Source organism: Diospyros lotus, chromosome 3 (genome assembly GCF_014633365.1).
Source record: "Diospyros lotus cultivar Yz01 chromosome 3, ASM1463336v1, whole genome shotgun sequence".
NCBI classification, from domain to species: Eukaryota; Viridiplantae; Streptophyta; class Magnoliopsida; order Ericales; family Ebenaceae; genus Diospyros; species Diospyros lotus.
This window is the reverse complement of record NC_068340.1, coordinates 38,453,522-38,476,266: the sequence shown is the minus strand read 5'-3', so window position 1 is coordinate 38,476,266 and position 22,745 is coordinate 38,453,522. Positions and strand designations below refer to the sequence as shown.

At 38.1% G+C, this 22,745-nt stretch overlaps 2 protein-coding genes across 4 annotated transcripts; both read left to right on the top strand.

The window, feature by feature from the left end:
* Positions 1 to 6,782: 6,782 nt before the first annotated feature.
* On the top strand, positions 6,783 to 9,982 carry LOC127797975 (putative RING-H2 finger protein ATL21B). Its single transcript, XM_052331222.1, has 2 exons — positions 6,783 to 8,111; positions 9,171 to 9,982. Exons 1-2 carry the CDS (start codon positions 7,406 to 7,408, stop codon positions 9,590 to 9,592), a joined length of 1,128 nt encoding a protein of 375 aa, XP_052187182.1. The 5' UTR covers positions 6,783 to 7,405; the 3' UTR covers positions 9,593 to 9,982.
* Positions 9,983 to 13,413: 3,431 nt separating this feature from the next.
* On the top strand, positions 13,414 to 22,671 carry LOC127798497 (spermine synthase-like). 3 transcript variants are annotated; one of them, XM_052332103.1, is made up of 11 exons: positions 13,414 to 13,587; positions 14,552 to 14,778; positions 14,895 to 14,933; positions 15,452 to 15,528; positions 15,638 to 15,760; positions 19,874 to 19,978; positions 20,085 to 20,157; positions 20,309 to 20,380; positions 20,484 to 20,679; positions 20,811 to 20,940; positions 21,586 to 22,157. In XM_052332103.1, the coding sequence occupies exons 2-11, from the start codon at positions 14,583 to 14,585 to the stop codon at positions 21,598 to 21,600; spliced, it is 1,026 nt and encodes a 341-aa protein (XP_052188063.1). In that variant the 5' UTR covers positions 13,414 to 13,587; positions 14,552 to 14,582; the 3' UTR covers positions 21,601 to 22,157. The 3 variants fall into 3 exon arrangements, with proteins under 3 accessions (XP_052188063.1, XP_052188064.1, XP_052188062.1); XM_052332102.1 differs by lacking the exon at positions 21,586 to 22,157 and adding an exon at positions 22,171 to 22,671 and having other exon boundaries at positions 13,415 to 13,587; XM_052332104.1 differs by lacking the exons at positions 15,638 to 15,760; positions 21,586 to 22,157 and adding an exon at positions 22,171 to 22,671.
* Positions 22,672 to 22,745: the final 74 nt, after the last annotated feature.

The window sequence follows — 22,745 nt, the reverse complement described above, 5'->3', positions numbered from 1 at the left end:
TAGAGCTGTTGCTCAAAGGGTGACTGAAATTTTATGGTTGCAATCTCTGTTTTCAGAGCTGGGTTATAAAGGTGGTTCAAAACCTATAATGTGGAGTGATAACCTAGCTGCAAAATGTATTGCTGAAAATCTGGTTTTCCATTCTCATACTAAACATATTGAGATTGATGTTCATTTTGTGCGAGAAAAGATTGAAAATGGTGAGGTTGAAATTCGGTATGTGCCTACTTTACATCAGCTAGCTGATATTTTTACTAAGAGTTTGCCAAGAAGCAGATTTCAGGCTTTGTGTGCCAAGATCAGACTCAAAGAGTCACCTATTCAAACAATCTCAACTGTTCAAGAGGTTTCAGGAAAGCAGCTGGTCAGAAGGGAGTTTTCGTTGAGGGGAAATGTTAAAGAAAATATCACATAAGCTGTTTTTGATTTTGCTGTTATTCATTTATATTGTATATGTTGCTTTCTGTTGTAGCAACAGTGTTTTAAACTTGCGCTTCTTATTTGCGCTTCTTGTTATTTCCTTTATTATGTCGGTAGTTTTAGATTTGGCTGAATAAGTATATAATCAGCCTAGTCTTGTTTTCTTTTGATTATTCATTGATCGGAATATTCAGAGCATTTCTTCTCCTCATTGTTTGCGTTCTATTCTCTGCCCTAGCTTATTTTACAAGCCTTACCGGTACCTGATTAGCGAACATCATCGCGAATTGTTGCATCTGGTCTCGCACCATGTTGCTATGCTCTCGCATCTCCTCCCTGATTTGGTTTCGCATCTCCCTTCACAACCGATTTGAGATGGCATCTAGTTTTCGATCAACGACAACTCCGATTATATCCTCCGTCGAACCTATCCGAGTTTGCACCCTCGTCATTGCCTCAGTTATTTGTTGTAACTGCATCTCCATCTGTTTCATTTACGTTCCGTTGGCCATTGTTCCAATTCATCCAGTGTTTTAAAAATTAGCCTAGGCGGCCACCCAGGTGCTGGTGAGGCGCTAGGCGGCCCCTGGCCGCCGCGAATATGGCCTAGTCGGTCCCTTTAGGCGTCAGCCTGATTAATTGGGCGACGATGCCTAGCCGTCTGGGACGCCTAATTTTTTGGTTTAAATTTTACCCTTTGTCGATTCCAAAGCCTCTCCTCTCAGTCGTCTCACCCTCTCATACTCCTCTCAACTCAACGCTGTCGGTACCTCCTCACCGCCTCTAGCTCCATCGCAATCTCCTCACCGCCTCTACGCCGTCAAGCTCCATCATCGTTGCCGCATACTCGCTGCAACAACTTTGCCGCCGCTGTCAAGCTCCATCTCCGATTCCGCTTCTGACCCCTCAAATTCTTCACCCATGGGGTCACCTCTAACCCAGGCACAATGGAGTCCTCTTCCTCCTTGATTAGAAGTCCCCACTGTTATGGCCTTTTGCTGCTATCTTTGCTTCTTCATCAAGGCCTCCACCTCCATCTCCTGCAACCTTACACTCTTTACAGCTTGTTCAATTGCCCGTGGCCTAATCATCTTTACCATAGGTCTTAAATCCTCACTAAGGCCACTTAAGAAATTGGATACAAAATAAGCCTCGGATAGGAGGGGGTTATGATTGATCATCAATGATCTAAGCTCCTCAAACCTCCTTAAGTAAGTCCTTACTTCACCCACTTGTCTTAACTTATTAAATTCTTCGATAATATCAGACATACTTGTTAGGACTCCAAGGGTATTATTGAAATTCTGTAATAAAAATAGCCACATGGCCACTTGCATGTAAGTAGTTAGAGAGGAGCCTCACGATTATGATCACATACTGTGGGAAGAGCCTATATAAGGCCTTGTATTGGAGGATGGGAGTTATCCGATTTGAATGATAAGCTCTTTCCCTCTAAATTCAATTCTTCTCTTCTCTTTTCCTTCCAAGTTCTTTCTATTTCTCTCTCTCTCGAATTTTCTTAGATCACAGAAACTTAAAGTCTCTTCTCAGAGACTTGACAATACTCCTCTCCCCAAACCTCTCACATAATTTATCAGCAAACTCTTCCTAGGTGGGATTATCCCTTACTCTATTCCAACCCTGGTACCAAGCATCTACCATATCATCAAAATAAGCAGCTACTAAGGCCACTCTTCTCCCATTTGGTATGTTATACCAATCAAACATGCGCTCACACTTTCTCACCCACCATCTGGGGTTATTCCCATAAAAAATAGGGATCTCCATCCGAGGCATAGGGAACCGTAGGATGTTGATGATGTCCCTGCATCTCCCGACCCCTATCCATCATGGTTTCTACATCCTTGTCCTGTTCAACCTCAATTTCAGAAGTCCCATGCCTTCGGTTCATTCCATTATCTCATAAAATAGGTTATATTCTATCTCTAGGGGGAAAATCGGGAGCAATTCTTACCAAGTTCTGGCGTGTAAACATTACCATGAATTGTTGAAGTTGTGCTCCCATTTTTTCCCTCCTCTGCATGATATCCTCGCGTATCTGAGAGAGAGCCCCGTCCAATCTCCTTTCCAACCCCCCGATTGAGCCTTCCACCTTACAATCAACTGCTATGATCGCCTCATGGTTTCGTTCAGTCCCCAGCTCCAGTTGGTCCATCAGACTCTGGAGCTTGGACATGGTTGAATTGACTTGTTGTAGCTGCGACTAAAAGTTCTTCATGCAGGTTCCTTCCGCCATCGTCTCACCCACCAACCGAACTCTGGTCGAGAACAAGCTCTAATATCAAATTGTCACTGCTGGGCGGTGACAATAATTGTTTTTCTAATTCGGTGAGAACCAGATAATAGCGACAAAGAAATAACAGGGGAAATATAGAGAAGAATAGGGAAAAGAGAATAGAGGAAGAGAAGAGAACTGAGAGAAATTGAGAGAGAATTCAGATTGCTCTTCCAAAAATTCGATAATCCCCACCAAGAGTGCCTTGGAGAGTATATACACTCTTAGCAAGGGGGCTGCCTCAGCATATCACACCCTCTAAGCGGTTATAACAACCGCTTTTGTCCTATTCTGGCCCTCACCCGTGGGCCCTCCCTAGGCTAACAATCTGATAACAAAATTACAGTTAGGTAGAATTAATGGTAGAATTACGCCTTGACGAGGAAGAAGAAAGATTTGGAATTTCCGTTGCATAGATTGATATGGACGAACAATTTGTGCAGAGAAATGGGAAAGATAGTAAAATGCAGAACAAAAGAGATTGCAAGATTCACGATCACCAAAAGAAACAATCGATCGCAAATCTTCAAATAAAGGAGAATCGCGAGCAGTCGAAAGGAATTGCAAATCTCCGAACAAAGGAGATTCACAATCGTAGCCGAAGAAGAAGAACACGGCATCAAAATCAACGAAAAGAGGCGAAGCAAGCGGAAGAAATCCTAGGGCACAACTTTGGAGATCGACGGAAAGTAGCCTAGGGTTTCAAAAATGCTCTGATACCATGTTAGAATAGAGAGAAGAAAGTTGTAAAATGCCTCATTGATCTCATTCATGATCTCAGCCCTTAAATAATAAAACCATAGTTTCAATAATTACAGAAATGCCATTGTATCTGCAAACAACAAAATACAAGAAATACTACTAAAACAACAAACAACTAATACAACAAAATACTCTGTTAAAGTGTTAAGGATGTAATCTAATCCTAACGCCAGTAATTTAGACCTCTAGCACCAAAACTGATAATATTGGAACCTAAACAGAATCGTTCTAGAATCACTAATTCTTTAGTTTTAATGCCCTAAATGTGGATTTGGCCAAAATCTAGCGTCCCAAAAGGTGTTATTCATGTCACCTTGTCAAACTTGAACAATTCTCAGCTGGTGACAATTGCCCTCTCATTGGTTGCAAGTACTTTTATTATGTACTCATTTATATACTGTAACAGTGCTTTCCTTAAAAAACACAGTTGTCTAATTGGTCATTTGAGAAAAAGAAAAACTGAAGAGATTCCGAAAGTCCACAGAGCTAGATTTATATTTATCTAAGCAGTTGAAAGAGGGTTCTATTTAGTTGTGAAAGTTGATCAAAGTTTCCGGGCTAACTAGTACAGATTTTTTATGTGCAATTGTTGTTCAAACTTACTTGACTACGCTCCGTCCAAATATTGCTACTGATTATTCCATTTTGATTTTGACAAGTCTTGGAATAAGATATTATACTGGATGTATGGTGACTTCAAAATATTATTATGTATTCAAAATTTGGGACTAATCATTAGTTAATCTGGTGAGATTTTAATTTTCTTGTGCAAGCCAGTCGGTGACCATAAGAAAAAAAAAATTATAATGTGCCTATTTGCAGACCACATATCATGTATAAAACTTTACATTAGTTGCATCATAAAAGATGTTACTGTGAGATTATTCTCGTAGAATTTTCTGTTCTGAACTATGTAAAGTTACTATTTTTCAATGTAGTAGCAATCCTATTTGTAGACCATCTATCATGTGAAAAACTTTCCGTTAGTTGCATATTAAAAGATTTTACTGTGAGATTATTATTGTAGAATTTTCAATTCAAACCACCCATGTAAAGGTTCTATTTTTCAATTGTAGTAGGAGTCTATGAAAGCTCTGTTCGTACTCGGCCTAATTGATTTGTGTTCGATCTTTTTCTCTTTCAATCCATTCAGTGTTATCATTTAGATTGACCTTCTCAGCTTACATAAATTTCTTTCAGACCTTTCTTTTGCCGAGTAAACTCAACTTCACTCAAACCTTTTTGTCCATGGTTTCTGTTTCCTGATTTGCTGAACCCAAGCTTGCCCAGTCTAATGAAAGAGACTGGCCAACTCCTCCTCAAGACTTCCACTTTTTGAGTCACCTCATGTCCTCACAAACTCTTCGCTTCAAACTTCAAACATATGATTAAGACCATCTCCAACGCAGCTCCAATTACACTTTTATTCTTCTTTTTATTTTATTTATTTTTTAATAAATTTTAATTTTATTTATTTTATCTAACTTATAATTTTAACTACTATAAAAATTTATTATTTATTTTATAATTTAATACAAAATAATCTAATACACGCATACATAAAATTAATAATTAAATATACATACATAATTAATAATCAAATATACAAAATAATTAAATTCATACATACACACTATCAATAATCAAATATATAAATTAATAACTAAATATATAAATACACAATATTATTCATCTAATATACAAATAAATAAATAAAAATTCAAAATCACAAATCTAAATCTATGCAAGGCCTATAACCCGTTGCCACTTGTTCTGCTCCTCGTTGTTGATGGCTCGTCTGCTGGTCACCACCTTCGCTTTGTTGCTCATGGCCACCGCGTGGTCGTCGTCCTAATTTCCTCTTTCGCCTTGTCTGTAACTTCTTTTCTTCGGATCTGCTAGTTGGCACGCCTGCAACCCATGTTCTCTGACCAATTTTATCTTTTGTTGCCTCTAGTTGAGCCTATTCCTATTCCGACGTAGATGGCCATTGTGAGAGGAGAGATGGTGAGGGTAAGTTGGTCAATTTCAGTCGCCAAATCTGGTGAGAGTTTTGAGTTTCACCAAAATTTTGGCGAGCAATTCTATCGATGGCGAGCATCATTGGAGGTGAGATTTATTTTTCGTTTGGCTTGCTAAATTTTGGCTTGGTGAGCAATTTGGCTTCCCTTTGGTATTTTTGTTTGTTTTGTTAGGTTTAGGGTATTTTCTTTTGAGAGGGGAAACCATACAATGAAATAGAGATAGTTTATGGTGATTGAACAAACCATTCATCATATGAGATGATTATTAGGGTAAACCATATAATCTTTTAAATAATTACTAATTAGAGATTTGTTCTATTGTTTGCATTAGGTTTGCTCGACGTAGGCATGTAGGGAGTTGCGTGGGGAGGGGAGGGAATCTATGTCCCCTTTTGATTTTGCCCGACACATATAACATAACAATTCCGTTATAAAAATCTTTCTACTCACTTGTTTTGAAAATAGAAAAGATCTATTATAACTTTTATAAAAAGTTATAATTATTAAAAAATATGTTATTTCCTTGACATTTTTTAGCATACATCTAAAATAAGATCATCATTATCCTTAAGCTATATGTGCCTTACCCTAAGGATTCTTTGGCTGGGATCAATATTTGTGCGACGTCACATTTAGGGTGCGTTTGATTACAAGGGTAGAATTTGAGTGAAAAAAAAATAAATTTCAAAGAATTGAATTATATAGAAAATGAATTTCTAAAAATTGAAAGTTTAAGTTGTTTGATTGATATAATTTTCTATCTAGAAAATGATGTTATTTTTTATCTTTTAGTGTTTGATTGATAATATTTTTTATAGAATTTAATCATTTTCTTGACATTTCGTGTTTGATAAGTATTATTTTTCATAAAAAATAACATATTTTTCATGAAATTCAATGGTGAAAATGTATTAAAAATATTGAATCGTATGCAAAAAAAATCAAAATAATAACCTATTTTAGATTAACTAAATATTTCCCTAATAAAATCAAATCACAAAATTAAATTTTTTTTGTTTTCCAAACTTACTAATTTTTACGTGATTTTGACACAATCACACACACAATCATACATACACACATACACATCTCCCATAGACATATATATACATAAATGTATATATAGATACACACATATATATGTATATGTGTGTGCTCGCTCAACATCGTCGCTCACTCATCCGTCGCTGTCGACCCACTCGCTCGCTCGCCCTCTCTCTTGTTGTTGCCCCTCTTTCTCGCTCGCTTGCCTGCCTTTCCTCTTGTTTGCACACATATACATATATATATATATATACCCACACATACATACATATTTCTGGAAAGTTGTTTTCTTGCTCATCGTCGTTGACCCACTTGTTCTCTTTCTCGCTGGCTCTTTCTCTCTTGCTCGCTCGCCATCCCTCTCGTTTGCTCTCTATCCCTCTCTCGCTGCAAATCTTTTTTTAGGAGAAGATGAAGACGAGAGCACAGTGTGTTGGCTGCTTCGATTGCTTTGAAAATTAGAGTTCCTCCCTCCCAAGGAAAATGGTTTTCGTGATTTGAAGGAAAAAGTAATCACGTGACAAGAAATTGGAAAATGAGTTGCCTTAAATTTTGGCTGTCAAACACTATACAAGTGGAAAATTAGATTGAAAAAATGTCTTTCTAGGGAAAAGAATGGCTATCAAACGGGGCCTATATGTGATTGATGCAATCTTATATTTTGAACGAGTTCTTAACAATTAGCTTGATATGAGCGCGTTTACCTTGACTTTTCACAGCACGCCCAATTAGGAAATTAATTCTCATCTATTAACCATCCACCTGTCACGCAAATGCCATAAAGTCTAACGCCACCCAGAAGCAGAAACTCCTCTTACATTCTACATTCTTACCAAAACCACTCAACTTCGCCGGCCAAATGGCCACCCAAATTAATAAAACCACCACCTTCTTCATTATCTTCTTCTCCATCTCCATCTCCTTCTCCTTCCCGATCTCGGCCACTAGCACAGCACTTTGTTCGGCCACCTCCTGCCACCCGAGAGAGGTCTCAATCCGGTTCCCTTTCCGAGTGGCAAATAGCCAACCCAAGCCTTGTGGATACCCAGGTTTCGACCTATCCTGCGATGGCACAAACCAGACGGTTCTTGAGCTTCCAGGCTCGGGAAAATTCACTGTCCAATCCATAGACTATGGCACGCAGGAAATATGGATCAATGATCCAGATAACTGCCTCCCCGGCCGCCTTCTTTCCCTAGATCTTTCTCGCTCTCCCTTTGAAGGCGTTCTTGACCAGAGTTTTAAATTGTTTAACTGCTCCTTGGGCCACACCAAGTATCAGCTAAACCCCATAGCTTGCCTTAGTGGCTCTAACTACACAGTTTTTGCTACATCTTCTGTGAGAGGCATTCGAGTGTTGTCGTCGAGCTGTGAATGGATTGCAACCATTTCAGTCCCAGTTCAGTTGCCATTCTACGAAGAGGTTTTGTCTTCGGATCTCAGCAACGATCTTCGGCTAACTTGGAATAAACCCAGCTGCGGGAGGTGCGAGTCGAAGGGGGAGCAGTGTGGGTTCAAGAGCAATGCTAGTCTTGAAATCATCTGCAGAAACTCTCCTCAGCATGGTAACCTGTCTCTTGCCTTGTATGCCCATTCCATGTTAAAATGATGTTAAATTCATTTTTAAACGAACACAAACCTATAATTTCATTATTACAATGATAAATATTAGGGGTGTCCTTGGATTTGGATAAACTTTAGAATAGGATGAAATTAACATGATAGATTGGTTTGATTCAGATCTTTTGACAATTTGATTCAGGCCTGGCTATAATTCTCTAAAACCCATTTGCCATCAAATGGATGGGGTCTAAGTTTAACTATCAGTTATAAAGACTCAATTCCACCCAATTCCTATGAACAGAATAATTATATATTATTATTATATTAGAAGTTTAGAACTCTAAAGAAGCGAACCAAGAAAGCAACATAAGAATTTAATTAATGTCGATTTCTTTAATTTTGTTTTTAGATTTAGTTATTTTGGAGTTTAAAAAAATTACAAATTTAATCGTAATTCATTTAAATTTGGGTTAATTCAAAATTCAAATAACTGTACCCATGCATCTCAAATAGGGTTCTTTTACAGGGCTAGAAAGATTGACAGAGAAGATTACCGAATGAGGACAAAAAGATTAAAATGCTCTTACCCACAATACAAATTTACAAGGGATGTTATTGCATTCGCCTCTCCTCTCTCTCTCTTTCCATGACCGCGATTGTCGGTCGCCGACTGCTATTGCCATCGTCTCGTCACCTTGTCGACCGTCGTTGCATCCTCTGACGGTGGGTGAGGCGATGGCAGCGAGGTGACAAGGCGATGGTAGCGAGACGATAGCAGCAGCGGTCGACAACGAGACGAAGACAGCAATAGTCAGCAATCGCATCGCGACCATAAAAAATGAGAGGAAGAGACTGGGCAAAAGCATTTGGGTCTTTTTGACCCCATTCCATAGGCCCAGTGAGTCTCTTTAGCTCTCAACAACCCCCGCCCCCCCCCCCCCCGGGGGGGCGCCGCGGCGGCGAATAAATTAATAATCCGTATATAGCAAGTGGATTGGTGGAACAATTAATTTCATTTGATAAATCAAGATGAAACTCCAACTTATATCAATTTTTTTCAGGAATTCCTAGGATTGCTCGCCACGCCATTACAATGGGAGCCGTGATACTCGCACTCGGACTCGTCTGTTTCATCTTTGGGAAGGTCAAGTTCTTTGGCAGGAGAACGCGTGACGGAATACCAGAATTCGCAACCACCTCTGTGGTTGTTCTGCCGCCCGCCGCCACACCGCGCCTTGACGCCTCCACAATAGAGTCATTCCCCAAGGTGGTCCTTGGCGAGAGCCGGCGGCTGCCCAATCCCGGCTGCAACACCTGCCCAATATGCTTGTCGGATTACAAGCCGGGGGACCCTCTGAGGAGCATGCCGGGATGCCGGCATTACTTCCATGCTGATTGCATCGGTGAGTGGCTCTCCTTGAATGCCACTTGCCCAATTTGTAGAAAGCCCCCTGAGCGGTCGCCAACAGTTGAGGACGCCTAATTGGTGGCCATCGATGGTTTACAGTTTCGGCAGTGATAATCAGTCCAAACGAGGAGAATTCTGATTGAATATTACGGGTCGATCCGAATTTGGACTATGAATCATTCTTTTCAGAGTAATGTAATCTTTGTTTCTTTCTCTATCTTTGACAATATAAGTAGAAATTAATTACACTCGTATCCTTGAGATAATTTTACTAATTGTGATACGTAGAAGGGAGGATGGTACAATTTTAAAATTTGAGGGATACTTGTAACTATTCCAAACTTGAATAGTTACAAGTATAACATCATTGTTGGATGAGTGAATAAATTAACAACAACAATGATGTTTGTATGCATTTTGTTAAAACTTTTTCTACACTCTTTACTCTCACAGGACCAACAAAAGCTACCCAAATCAATCTCATTTTTAATTCATCACTTCTCAGATGATTACACATTTATCAGATGTATCTTAGTTACTATGATCATATCTTTCACATGCACATGCAATTGCTTTAAACATTTATAGTTATGGGAGAGAATAATAATAATAATAAGTTGAAATAAGAGAAAGCAAACTACCGATCTTATACTTACGGGACTAGTGAAACTGACATGCAAACAGAATTTTGTCACTGAAATTCAGCAATAGATTCCAAGTGATTGTTAATAGCAGAAGGCCTCCCACCCATAATCTCCGTAGAGGTAATGGATTGGATTGGGGGGCATGAGCAGAGTATGTTCGTCTCCTTCCAACATATGAACCACACCACTCGTAGAATGTCTGTCTACTGGGTACCATTGAATGCACCAAAGCCCTACAATTGCCAGTTTCTTTGCGATCCTTGCATCTCCGTCATCGTTAATTCCATTTCCCAACCCTTCTCCTCGATCTAAACAGCTGTGAAGCCATTCCGGCAAGTACACTTGGCCGGCCAGCATTCTCATTGCTCCTCCTCCCTCCAACCATTTCTAGCAGCAACATTCCAAATCTATACACATCTGATTTGTATTTGTATGACCTGTTGCCGGAATGGGAACCGGATGGTTCAACACCTTGCCGGGCTGCACCCGTCGTCCATTTGCCCTGAAGATAGCTCCAGCAACAATAAGAAGCAGAAGCAGAAGAGAACGAAAAGGGAAGTCATCTTCTTCGCCTTCTCTTTGCTTGGTTTCTGGAATATTTCAGCGGCTAACTACTTGCTGATTAAGGCTCCCTGCTTTTCTTCGACCCCTCTGTTGAAACGTTGATGACTGCCCCTCCTCCCTTCGATCGTCGGATTTAAGTCTCTCTCTCTCTCTCTCTCTCTCTCTCTCTCTCTCTCGTAGAATTAGGCTAATCAAGGCCTCAGGCTACAGAGACCATCTTCTTCCTCTACTTTTTCTTCCATTTTCAGTAATCAGCCAAGCCAATGAATCCCAGTTTTCGTGCGGAGATATCCAGAATATCAGCTTCCCTTTCGCGCTGCAAGGCCAGATGCCAACCAGATGCTCCGACCAAGCCTTCGCTCTGGCCTGCGACTACAACCGCACAGTACTAAACCTCTATGCCGAAAAATACTATGTCCAGGACATCGACTACCGCCGCAATGGAATCCTGTTGGTGGGCGCCCGCATCCACAGCAACGCCTGCTCCAATGTGGTCGATCCGTACTCAATCTCGTATGATACGAGGATAGTGGCGTTCGTTCACTGCGACAATCCGGTGAGCTCCGGCGCCTATTTAAACAGAACAGGTGGTTGCTGCGGCGGCGAAGTTAATTATTACTGTGCACCGGTTGGAAGGGTGATGGTCTGGGATTTGGCTGATTCCTCCACTGTGGATGCCATGACCCTTGGTTTATCATGGCATCTGTGGCATGAAGCTGGCACCGGCCTTTCGTTTCCTGATGTGAACAGGTCTCTGGAATATGGCTTCCGCGAAGGGTGGGGGAGATGGATCTGCCCAGAATGCAAGCGACGGGCTTCTTGCTTTGCCCCCCTGTCTTTAAGTAAAATCATTATTTCAATGTAACGAAAAGACAGATGTTTGAGATTGTTCTTGGAGTTGCTCGTGGGATTGATTACCTGCACAGAGGTTGTGAGATGCAGATGCTGCATTTCGATATCAAGCCCCACAACATTTTGCTTGATACTGATAGGAATTTTATTCCCAAAGTTTTGGACTTTGGGCTTGCGAAATTGACGATAGCATTGTGTATCTGACTGCTGCAAGAGGAACCATAGGCTACATGGCGCCAGAGTTGATCTACAAAAACATTGGAGGCGTTTCGTATAAAGCCGCGCGATGTGTACAGTTTCGTAATGTTGTTGATGGAAATGGCTGGCAGGAGGAGGAACTTGGAATGCATCGGCTGATTCAAGCCAAGCCTTCTTCCCTTCATGGGTTTATGACCAGTTAACGGAGGGGAGACGCGTAGAAGTGGGAGGGGGCTCGGAGGAGGAGAGGGAAATGGTGAAGAAAATAATGGTTGTAGCTTTGTGGTGCATCCCAGATGAAGCCTGGTGGCCGGTGATCGTCCTTCCATTAGGAAAGTTGTGGAGATGCTTGAAGTTGAAGGAAATGTGGAGCTTCTCCAGATGCCTCCCAAGCCAAGCCGTTTCAAATGTTCATAAACATGTACATTTTTTTTCATTGAAAATTGGCATTCCACTGCCTCTTTTGAAACCCAAAGCCATTTAACTATTGAAGAAAGAAAAAGTAAGCTCTTTTCAGTAGTTGCTACACTTAAAACTCCTTTTTCTCGTCTCCCACGCAGACAACTTTTGCCCATCTTTCTTTCTTTTTGTTATTCCTCTAGATTAACTCTTAAATGCTTGTAATTGTAAAAGGGATGGCAATAGTTTCTCAATGGATCCCCATTTACCCCCTTTGAAAATTAAAATGAGTATAAAAATTGATATATAAATATAGAGTTTATTTAAAATTTTGTTAAAAAAAAAGAATGTAAGTGAAATGAATAAATGGGCCACCATATTCTCATCCCTATCCTGTGAACATTTTTTTTTTTTTTTTTTTGTGATTCTCTTAATAGTATCATAAATTTCTGTTCCTATTAAACTTATATAAACGTGTATGGTTAAATACACATTGTTTAAAAAAAAAATTAATTATTACCCCTAAAGACAATGACAATGGTTAACATTACCATGTAAATAATTGATTTATTGGTAAATAATAGTTAGCTAAAAAATCTGTGTTAAAAATAAGGTAAAAAGTGTTATGCTAGTTAATTACCCAAAATCATGCTAATTAATTCACTAAAAATGTGCTAATTACCCAAAGTCATGAAAGGCGTCTTCGTACAGAATTTATAATATATATTTCTCTCATGAGTTTCCAACCAACCAACATTTTAGAGTCAGTTCCTAAGACTTGGGAAAAATAATATATTTTACCCACTTTCTTTAAAATTTGATGCCAATTTTGCCCCTTCAACTTCAATGGGATTTAAATAATTTTTATAACATTCGGACGGGTTTTGTCTTTTCTTTTCTTTTCCTTATTAAATATATTTGGACAAAATAGTGATCTTCTCTCTTATTAATGTTAGATTATCCCTTATATTTAATATTCACTTATACCAGACTATGAAATAAAATTAATTTAAATTTGCGTTTCCTTAAGATATAAGATGTCAAAATCAAATTATTCAGTCAGTCTTTATTACTGTAACGCTCGTGTTTACCTTTATTATGTGATTCATTATTATGTAATGCAAACTCAAAGCGAGACGCTAATACTATATTAAAGCTGAGGGATAAATCCGTCCTTTCATTCAAGCGAACAATTCCTTCCACGTTCTAGAATAGGGAATAGAAAGATAGATAGCCCACCATCTTCCGCCCAAACACTCAAAACGCAACACATCGAACCCAAAAAAGGAGCTCTCGGCTTATTGACGAACCCAAGAGAGAGAGCCATTTTCTGCGGAACTGTACGTTCGATTCTTCGTCACTGCTCGCGGCATATATATACATATATAATCAAGCACGTCGCTGTTAACACAGGCAAGATCTATCAAGATTCTCTCTTTGTTATGCCTTCGAATTTTTTCTGATTCGTTAGTTTGTTGAATGGAGGGGTTTCCGTGGTTCCTTTTATCCCTCTGCGCTGTTTGGTTCCCGAGAAAGCTTTAGAATAGAATGAGAGAAAAAATCGGAGTTCTTCTGTTGCTATAATTTACTATTGTCTGGTTTTTGTTTGTTTAATGATTCGATTCGAGATTCAACAATTGTAATTGTGCACGGTTTTTGCTCAGACTGAGGGACGGTAAATGCGAGGACTTTGCTGCTAATATATGGTGGAATTCTTAATTGTGATATTCTTTTCCCCTGTCTTACTCTTTAAACCCTCTTTTACAAATTTTGAAGTCTTTGTAAATGAACGTTTGATCGGGGGGGGCGGGGGCTCAAATTGCAATCGTTTTCTTGCACGGGCGAGTGTTTGTCAAATTTGGGAAGTTGTGATTAAATTTTCTTTCTATTTCGAAAATATAGTTATTTTAGTGCCATCCCTGCTTGTTAGGTGGGCCATATTTTGTTGCTTTTGTTTGTACAAGTTTGTTTTTAATCCAAATTGATTTTTCCTCTATATCTAGAGGGAAACCTGTTTTTAACATTCCTTGTTCTTGTAGTTGATTCTATTATTCTTTTGTGATTTTTTTTTTTTTACTGCCTGGTAATAGATAGAAAGCTCTTCTTTGACACTGACCTTGTTAAAAAAAAAATCTTTCTATCGTGTTGTTTCTATTTCTTTAGGTTGTATTTTTTCTTTTTTTGGCTTGAAATATGAGTTTAATGCATAAAGCGATCGCTGCACTAAAACAAGCTGAAGTTTTCTATATTTTACTTAAATCATATTCTCTCTGCTTGCTTGCTTCTTCTGTTTGTGCACATGGACACAAATGTTGATGCCTTGGCAATTTTTTACACCAATTTTTTCAATTGATCTGAATAAGTTTTGTTGGTTTAGAGACTGGAGCCGGAGCAGAAAAGGATAATATATGGAGGCCGGCGCAGGAAGCGGTTTGGAATGCCAGAAGATTATGGATGGGAAGGTGAATGACAGCAAGAATGCTTCAGACAAGGCTATTATCCCTTCGTGCTGCTTGAAAGCTAGGGCTTCAGACCCTGAGCTGGAGGCTATATGCCATTCAACAGTTGTTTCTGGATGGTTCTCAGAACCTGAGTCTTGCTCTGGTCATACTTTTGCTTCTTTGCATCTGTTCTTTTTTTTTTTTTTAAATGTCTGATGCTACAGAAAATAGGTATATTTATTAACTTTCTTACCCTCATATTGTTTTTTACTGGTGAAGCTGGGAAGCGAGTGTATTTCAACAACCCAATGTGGCCTGGTATGTGTTACTTTAGTTGCATAATCCTCCTCAAATGATATAGTTCTTTTGACCCTTGAACATATTAGAGTTTCCTCTTTGCCATCTTCGCTGACAGTTCTTGTTCATAAAATTTCTAGAGCATTGGGAAAACCAAAAGTTCCAAAAGCAACCGAAACCTATATCTCATCTAACTTATATGATCTTTTCTATTGCTTAGATGTAGCACCAGAACCAGTAATAATCTGGCGCATGGATTTTGACTTAAGAGGCATTTAGTAATAATCTGAGAGAAACCAAAGTTCTACAGTTGAGCTTTTTCTTTCATCTAGATGTAGCACTAGAGGATTGGGAAAACCAAAAGTTCCACCGCTGATTCACTTCTATTGTTGAGCATTTGATCGGTGTGGTTCGGGTGCTATATCTAGATGAAAAAAAAATGTTCTTATTTTTTGATATTTGGAACCTTTAGGCTGTACTTTACCCTAACTTTACAATTTCACTGCTATGATTGACACAATTTGAGTCTGCACTTACAGGAGAAGCACATTCACTGAAAGTAGAAAAGATGTTGTACAAGGAGAAGTCAGAATATCAAGAGATCCTGGTTTTTGAGGTTCTCATTTTCATCTCTTAGTAGTATACCATGCCTTCTGTGATTTCTTTGTTTCTGCCATTTATTGTCTTATTTATGCATTTGCTTATACTGGTTCTTTTATGTTCAGTCCTCAACATTCGGGAAAGTGCTTGTGCTTGATGGCATTGTCCAATTGACTGAGAAAGATGAATGTGCCTATCAGGAGATGATAGCTCATCTTCCCCTTTGTTCAATTCATTCCCCCAAAAATGTAATTCTCAAGTTATAGGTTCACCATTGATGCACTGGTGCTTTATATTTTTCCTTAATAGTTAATTTCAACTGGAATAGCAATAATATGGGGCTAATGCAATTATAAGGTGATGAAGTGTGAGGAGACTTGAATCTAGCTGCATTTTTTTTGTTCATTTTGCTCTTCTATTTTAACTTTAACAGGATGCATACTGTCATGGTGGAAAAGTTCTTTCTTTGCTTGTGAAGCTGAAAAGAATTTTGAGGATGTGTATGAAATTATGAGAATAATTTTTTGAATTCCCAGAGAATTGTTACCAAGGGCCAATTTTAACTGTTCATTACCCTACCAAAGTTGTGTGGTCTTTATTGTGGGTTAATTTCTCTATGACGTATGTGTACGAAAGTTGTGTGCTTGTTAATGTGTTGTTGTATATATTCAGAAGTTCTTGTCACATTCCAAGGGTATTATTTGTAATTTTGGTTTTCTGTAATTTTTTTTTTAATTTCTATTTCTGTTAGTTTTATTTGTCTTGCAGCTAGAGGTTGTTAGGATATTTTTTCTTTTTGTCTTTTTCCCTTTTTTGTCTTGTAGCTTAGGCAGTTACAATACCTTATCTTGTAGCTACAGCTGTGAGCTTATATATTAAGCCACAACCTACGTTGGATAGGAAATGGATTGATGAATATTCTGAATTCTCTCTAATTCTTCTCTGTGATCTCTTCTTCTTGCTACTATTCTTTCCTAATATTTCTCTCTCTCGGTTATCTTCTCCCTTATCTCATATGTTGTTTCTCTCCCTCTCATCTGATTTCTTTCCCAAATTTCTCTCTTAATTTCCAAATCCCCTTTCACACCCTAGTTCAACCCTAAGGGTGTGACAGTTCTTTATTGTTTTTGAATATAAAATGTTGAAAAAAAAAAGATGAGCAGTTTTTCTGAATCAACAAATAATTCTCCCTTGAAGTTGGTGTGGCACACTTGCATCACGTACAATTTTTTCTTAGTTTTACTAGGTCAAAAGTATCATGTGGGATGTGACAAATTCAGCCTTGAGTTATATTTACAATGTGTATGCAGAACTCATCACATTTACAATACCACATATCCAGCCTTTATCCCACTATGTGGGGTCGGCTACATGAATTCTAGACTTTCATGTATTTTTGTCTTTTGTCATATCTTCATTTAGGTCCATACATTTCATATCAAATTTTAGTGTCTCTTCCAAAGTCTTCTTGGGTCTGCCTCTACCTCTTTTTTGACTAATTGTTCCATTTCATCAACTCTCCTCACATGAGCGTCTCTTGGTCTCTTTCTCACATGACCAAATCATCTTAGTCTAGTCTCTCTCATCTTCTCCTCGATTGGCACTACTCCTACCTTATTACGAATAACCTCATTTCTAATTTTATCTTTTTTTATATGGCCGCTGATTCATCTTAGTATTCTCATCTCCGCTACGCTCGTCTTTTGCTCATGTTGGTATTTAACTGCCCAACGTTCTGAGCCATACAACAAGACTAGTCTTATAGCTGTCCTATAAAATTTTTCTTTCAATTTTAATGGGATTTTACCATCACATAACACCCCCGATGCATTTTTCCATTTTAACCAACCTGCCTTAATTCTATGCGTGACATCCTCGTGAATTTCTCCATCTTTTTGAATCACTAATCCCAAATATCGAAAATGGTCTTTTCTTTGTAAGATTTGGTCTTCCAATTTTATTATAATATCATCCACTCTTGCATTCTTACTAAATTTACATTCCATATATTCTATTTTCCTTCTACTTAATTTAAATCCCTTAGATTCTAAATTGTTTCTCCACAACTCAAGCTTAGTGTTCACTCCCTCTTTTGTTTCATCCACTAACACTATGTCATCTGCAAATAGCATACACCATGGCATCTCTGTCTGAATGTGTTTAGTGAGTTCATCAATTACTAAAGCAAATAAGTATGGATTTAGTGCAGAACCTTGATGCAGTCCTATTGTAATTTTAAACGGTTCAGTTTCCCCTCCGCATGTTCTGACCCTTGTCTTTGCGCCGTGATACATGTCCTTAAGGACTTGTATATAAGTTATTCGGACTCCTTTCTTTTCTAAAACCCTCCATAATACTTCTCTAGGGACCCTATCATAGGCCTTTTCTAGATCTATAAACACCATATGCAAGTCTTTCTGATGATCCCGATACCTTTCCATTAGACGCCTCAATAGGTATATAGCTTCTATTGTTAACCTACTAGGCATAAAATCAAACTGATTTTCGAAAACATTTGTTTCTTTTCTGAGCCTCTGCTCTTTTACTCTCTCCCAGAGTTTCATGGTATGACTCATTAACTTAATTTCTCTGTAATTTTTACAATTTTGAACATCTCCTTTGTTCTTGTATATAGGAACCAAAGTACTCTTTCTTCACTTATCTGGCATCTTTTTTTATTTAAGAATCGCGTTAAATAATTTCGTTAGCCAAGAGATGTTTTCTTCTCCCATGCATTTCCTTGCTTCTATTGGTATATTATCTGGTCTCACCGCCTTATGATTTTGATGGGATTCCAGACAATAAATAGGATTCCAATGAATTAAGGAAAATTATTGCTAGTATTTCAACTCCAAAATACAAGGAAAAATGTAAACAAAGAACAAGATTGGGCATTCGAGAGGCCTAGGTCTCTCCTACAATTCTACTCAAAATTCTTCACCATTTCTCTCTCTTATGTTCCCTATTTATAGGTTGTTATTCCCCCCCACAATCGCATCTGGTTATGCACATGCGCCAAGTTCCCACTCTACCCTTGGTGCACATGTTGGTTGTTACGCCATCCAGCTATGTCACCACCTTGCCCTTGATTCCTGTAGCGCCTTTGGTAGGTCCGCAACACCGGAGGCCTAACGGATTTTTCATCTTTTTTAATGCTTGCCTTATTTCATTTGAACTTATGCGTCGATAAAATGTATAACTTACGTTCTCTTCGGAGTTACTAAGATGTTCCAACCTAACTCTTGTGTCCCCACCATCATTGAATAATTTTGTGAAATACTCCTTCCGTCTCTCCTTAATCGCTTCCTCATTCACTAATACATTTTGGTTTTCATCTTTTATGCATTTTACTTGGTTTAGATCCCTTGTTTTTCTTCTCTTGCTTTAGCTAATTTATACATATCCCTTTCTCCATCTTTTGTATCAAGTCATTTATATAAATTTTCATATGCTTTTGACCTTGCTTCACTAACAGCTCTTTTTGCTGCATTTTTTGCTTCTTTATAATTTTTTAGGTTTTCTTCATTGTTGCACTGATATATAGCCTTATAGCAAGTTTTCTTATTTCTAATTTTCAATTATACTTCTTCATTCCACCACCAAGACTCCTTAAGGTTTGGAGCTCTACCATTTGTCTCTCCAAGACTACCTTTGCCATGCTTCTTAGGGCAGTAGCCATTTCCCTTCACATTTGGTTTGCCTGTCCTTCTCCATTCCATTCCCTTCTACTCCTTAATTTTTCTTTGAGGATTAATTGTTTCTCCCCTTTTAAATCCCACCACCTAATTCTTGGATTTTGTTTTATGTGATTTTTTCTCTTTTAATTTTTTACTTGGACGTCAAGTACCAAAAGTCTATGTTGAGTAGTCAAACACTCCCCTGGTATCACCTTAGAATCCCTACAACATAATCGATCCTCTTGTCTCATGAGGAAATAATCTATTTGGGTGCTTGATGTGACATTTTTATATGTAATTAAGTGTTCATCTTGTTTTTTGAACATAGTATTGGTTTTGATGAGCCCATATGCCCGTTGCTCTTGATATAAAAAAGTTGAAAAATAAAGGCAGAGTAGTTTTTCCGGATCAGCAAATGGTTTTTCATTGAAGTTGGTATTGATACTTGCATCTTGTACAAATTTTTCTCAGTTTTATTAGTTCAAAAGAACGTGAGACAAATTCAGCCTGGACATGTATTATTTACAATATATGTATGCAGAACTCTTAATTTCATTATGAGTGGCCGGAGAAAATTGTTGTTCTTAGAGCTAGTCATCTTTGGGTCGTCATGATTTTACAAGGTATTATATCTTTCTTTTTCCTTAGTTGTTCTGAATCTAATTTAATTAAATTGCTCTGCAGGTTTTGGTTGTAGGTGGTGGTGATGGTGGAGTTCTTAGGGAAATTTCTCGCCATAGTTCTGTTGAACTCATTGATATCTGTGAGATAGATAAGATGGTTATAGATGTAAGTGGTGAATGATGTTACCGCTTAGCTTTTTTTTTTTTTTTTTTTTCTTCTTTTTCTTTTTTCTTTCCTGTTGTTACTTGAGCCATGTATATTTACAAAACAGGTTAGTAAGAAGTTTTTTCCGGAGTTAGCTATTGGCTTTGAGGATCCTCGTGTGCAACTCCATATTGGTGATGGTATGTGGACAAGATATTCTAATTGTTTTATGCTTGCTGTTAAGTGAAGGCCCTAGCCTATTGATCGTTTATATGCAATTAAAGCCTCTTTTCCAAGCTTTTTGGTTAATTGCTAGACTTCCCTTTTTATCTTCTCTTAATGATTTTGCAGCTTCTGAATTTTTAAGGCACGCACCTGCTGGAAAGTATGATGCAGTTATTGTTGATTCATCAGACCCTGTTGGTAATTATGGATCCTCTTCTGTGCATGCTTAAGATGGTTTTTATGTCCTAAAACACCTAATGATGTAAAAAGATATTTATTGTCGGGTTTTCTGTTGATTTAGGCCCTGCACAAGAACTTGTGGAAAGGCCGTTTTTTGAGACAATAGCTAGAGCGTTAAGGCCGGGGGGTGTTCTGTGTAACATGGCAGAGAGTATGTGGCTTCACACCCATCTTATTCAAGACATGATCTCTATCTGTCATGAAACATTCAAGGGTTCTGTTCATTATGCATGGGCAAGTGTTCCCACATACCCTAGGTACTCGATGCATTCCCTCAATTGCTACGATGCAGATGTTTTCTTTCTGTAATTTTTATGATGGAAGATTTTAGTTTTAAATGTTTCTCACTAGATTCTGTGTTGTGTTATTTTTATCTGAAAATGGCTAGTGGAGTGATTGGATTTCTGATATGCTCAACGGAGGGGCCACCTGTGGATTTTATTCATCCTATCAATCCTATTGAAAAAGTAGAGGGAGGGCTGAAGTTTAGAAGAGAACTAAGGTTTTACAACTCTGAGGTAGTTACACTCCCTCCCTCCCTTGGAACATAATCTTTTTTTTTCTTAGTAATAATTGCTTGATAATGGTAACTTTATTTCTATTTTCCCCTTTTATTATTACAGTTACTGACTTATAAAAAGAAGGATATTAGTAATTGACTTTTACAGCTGGATTTACGCCTGACTTGAATTTTAGTACCATAGAATTTCTTTAAGTTGAGATAAAAGAAAAGGATATGTGATCAAATTGTTACAGTTGATTGCACATGAATTTGATTACTACAAGTATTTCTTAATTTCACAACTGCTGAAATTCTAACATGTTTTAGATGACCAAGAGATAATTATAGATAAGTTTTCGTATTCAAGTACTTATATGATCTATTTCTTTTCTAGATAATTTTATAATCTCAATTATTTGCTTCAAACATTTTATGTTCACGCTGGAATAATAAATTGTTTATTGTACAATACAACAAATCTCATAGGGTCTTTACTGCAAATTTCGGTCTTGCCTAGTTTGAGCTTAGTTTTGTTTTTTGATGTTATTTATTTGAACCACATCAGTTTCTTTGCCAATTATTGTCTATTAGATTTTGCTTTTTAATCGTTATAGTTTAGCAATTCTTCTTGAGTAATCTTTTGATGTTTTTCAATCAATAGAAGGTCAACATTTAACTCCATGAACAACACTCGACCTTTTTGATGAAGTGAGGAATTTGAGCTACTGTTTGCACAAGTTGCTAGGCTTCTCTTGGATCCTCCTCTCTCTGGCAGCCATTTAAACAGATACCAATTGAAGTAATTAACTTATGCTGTAATAGAACGTGTTGAACTGAAATTACTGCCCTTTATTAAGTATGACTCTCATACAAACTAGTACACAGGGCAGGTAGTTGGCCAAATGCTTAACTGAGTCGAGCATAGACTAGAAAAAATACCACTGACCAGTTAAACATGACTGATATTTTTGCTGCTTTCTGGAGCTTTGAATTGAAGTACCAATAAAAATGGGCCAATATTCTCACTATTTATTTAGGTCGCCTCATTGATATGTGATCCAGATGACAAACCCTCGACACCCTACTCAACTATTCAAATTCATGCCTGAAAGGATGTGGTTGCCAAGTTTGGTGCTTGAAATTGCAGATTCCACACCAATAACATTTATCATTTAGTTGAACTAGCAAATGAATTCATGCAAAAAATCACTGGTTCTGAATGACTAGTTGCCTCTTTGCACAACAGATTCACAGAGCTGCCTTCGCCTTACCGTCATTTGTGAAGAGGGAGGTAGCCCTTCTTCGGGACTCTTCAACCACGGCGCAACAGATATTTTGATTCATTTTGAATTTTGGCAGCCCTTTTTCTGTTTTCTGACAAATGCAGCTCTCAGGCGGAGTAGACTTGAGCCTGAAGCCCGATGGACGCATTATTTGTAGAGTGCAGACATGGACTTTTTGCATTTGAGGTGTAGAAGAGACTTGAATGAACATTAAGTATGGGCTCCTCAAACAATCATAGTTGATAAATTGCTATTATCTAGAGGGTAGATGAATTACATTCAGCAGATTGAAGATATTATTGTTTTTTTTTTCTTTTTCCCTTAGCTTGGGGGTAGTGAAGGGTGCTTCCTAATTCACGAGGCCTTCATCCTCCTCTGGCAGGAAGTAATAACTAGGAGGTCACTCCGCCAGATTGGAACTAATGAAGCAAAACCATTTATATCAGCGAAGCTAATCGATAAAATTAAGATTTAGTTTAGGTAAATTTCACCCCAAATAACATAGGGTTAGGTTGGAATTTAACTTTGACAGCTACAT

What these genes read in the sequence shown, in the direction of transcription:
- LOC127797975 (XM_052331222.1), top strand. Translation starts at nt 7,406, where the DNA reads ATGGCCACCCAAATTAATAAAACCACCACCTTCTTCATTATCTTCTTC. An exon ending in CAGAAACTCTCCTCAGCATG is followed by an intron (nt 8,112 to 9,170) that starts GTAACCTGTCTC and finishes AATTTTTTTCAG; the next exon opens with GAATTCCTAGGATTGCTCGC.
- LOC127798497 (XM_052332102.1), top strand. Translation starts at nt 14,583, where the DNA reads ATGGAGGCCGGCGCAGGAAGCGGTTTGGAATGCCAGAAGATTATGGAT. An exon ending in TAGATAAGATGGTTATAGAT is followed by an intron (nt 19,979 to 20,084) that starts GTAAGTGGTGAA and finishes TTTACAAAACAG; the next exon opens with GTTAGTAAGAAGTTTTTTCC. An exon ending in TAAGGTTTTACAACTCTGAG is followed by an intron (nt 20,941 to 22,170) that starts GTAGTTACACTC and finishes TTTGCACAACAG; the next exon opens with ATTCACAGAGCTGCCTTCGC.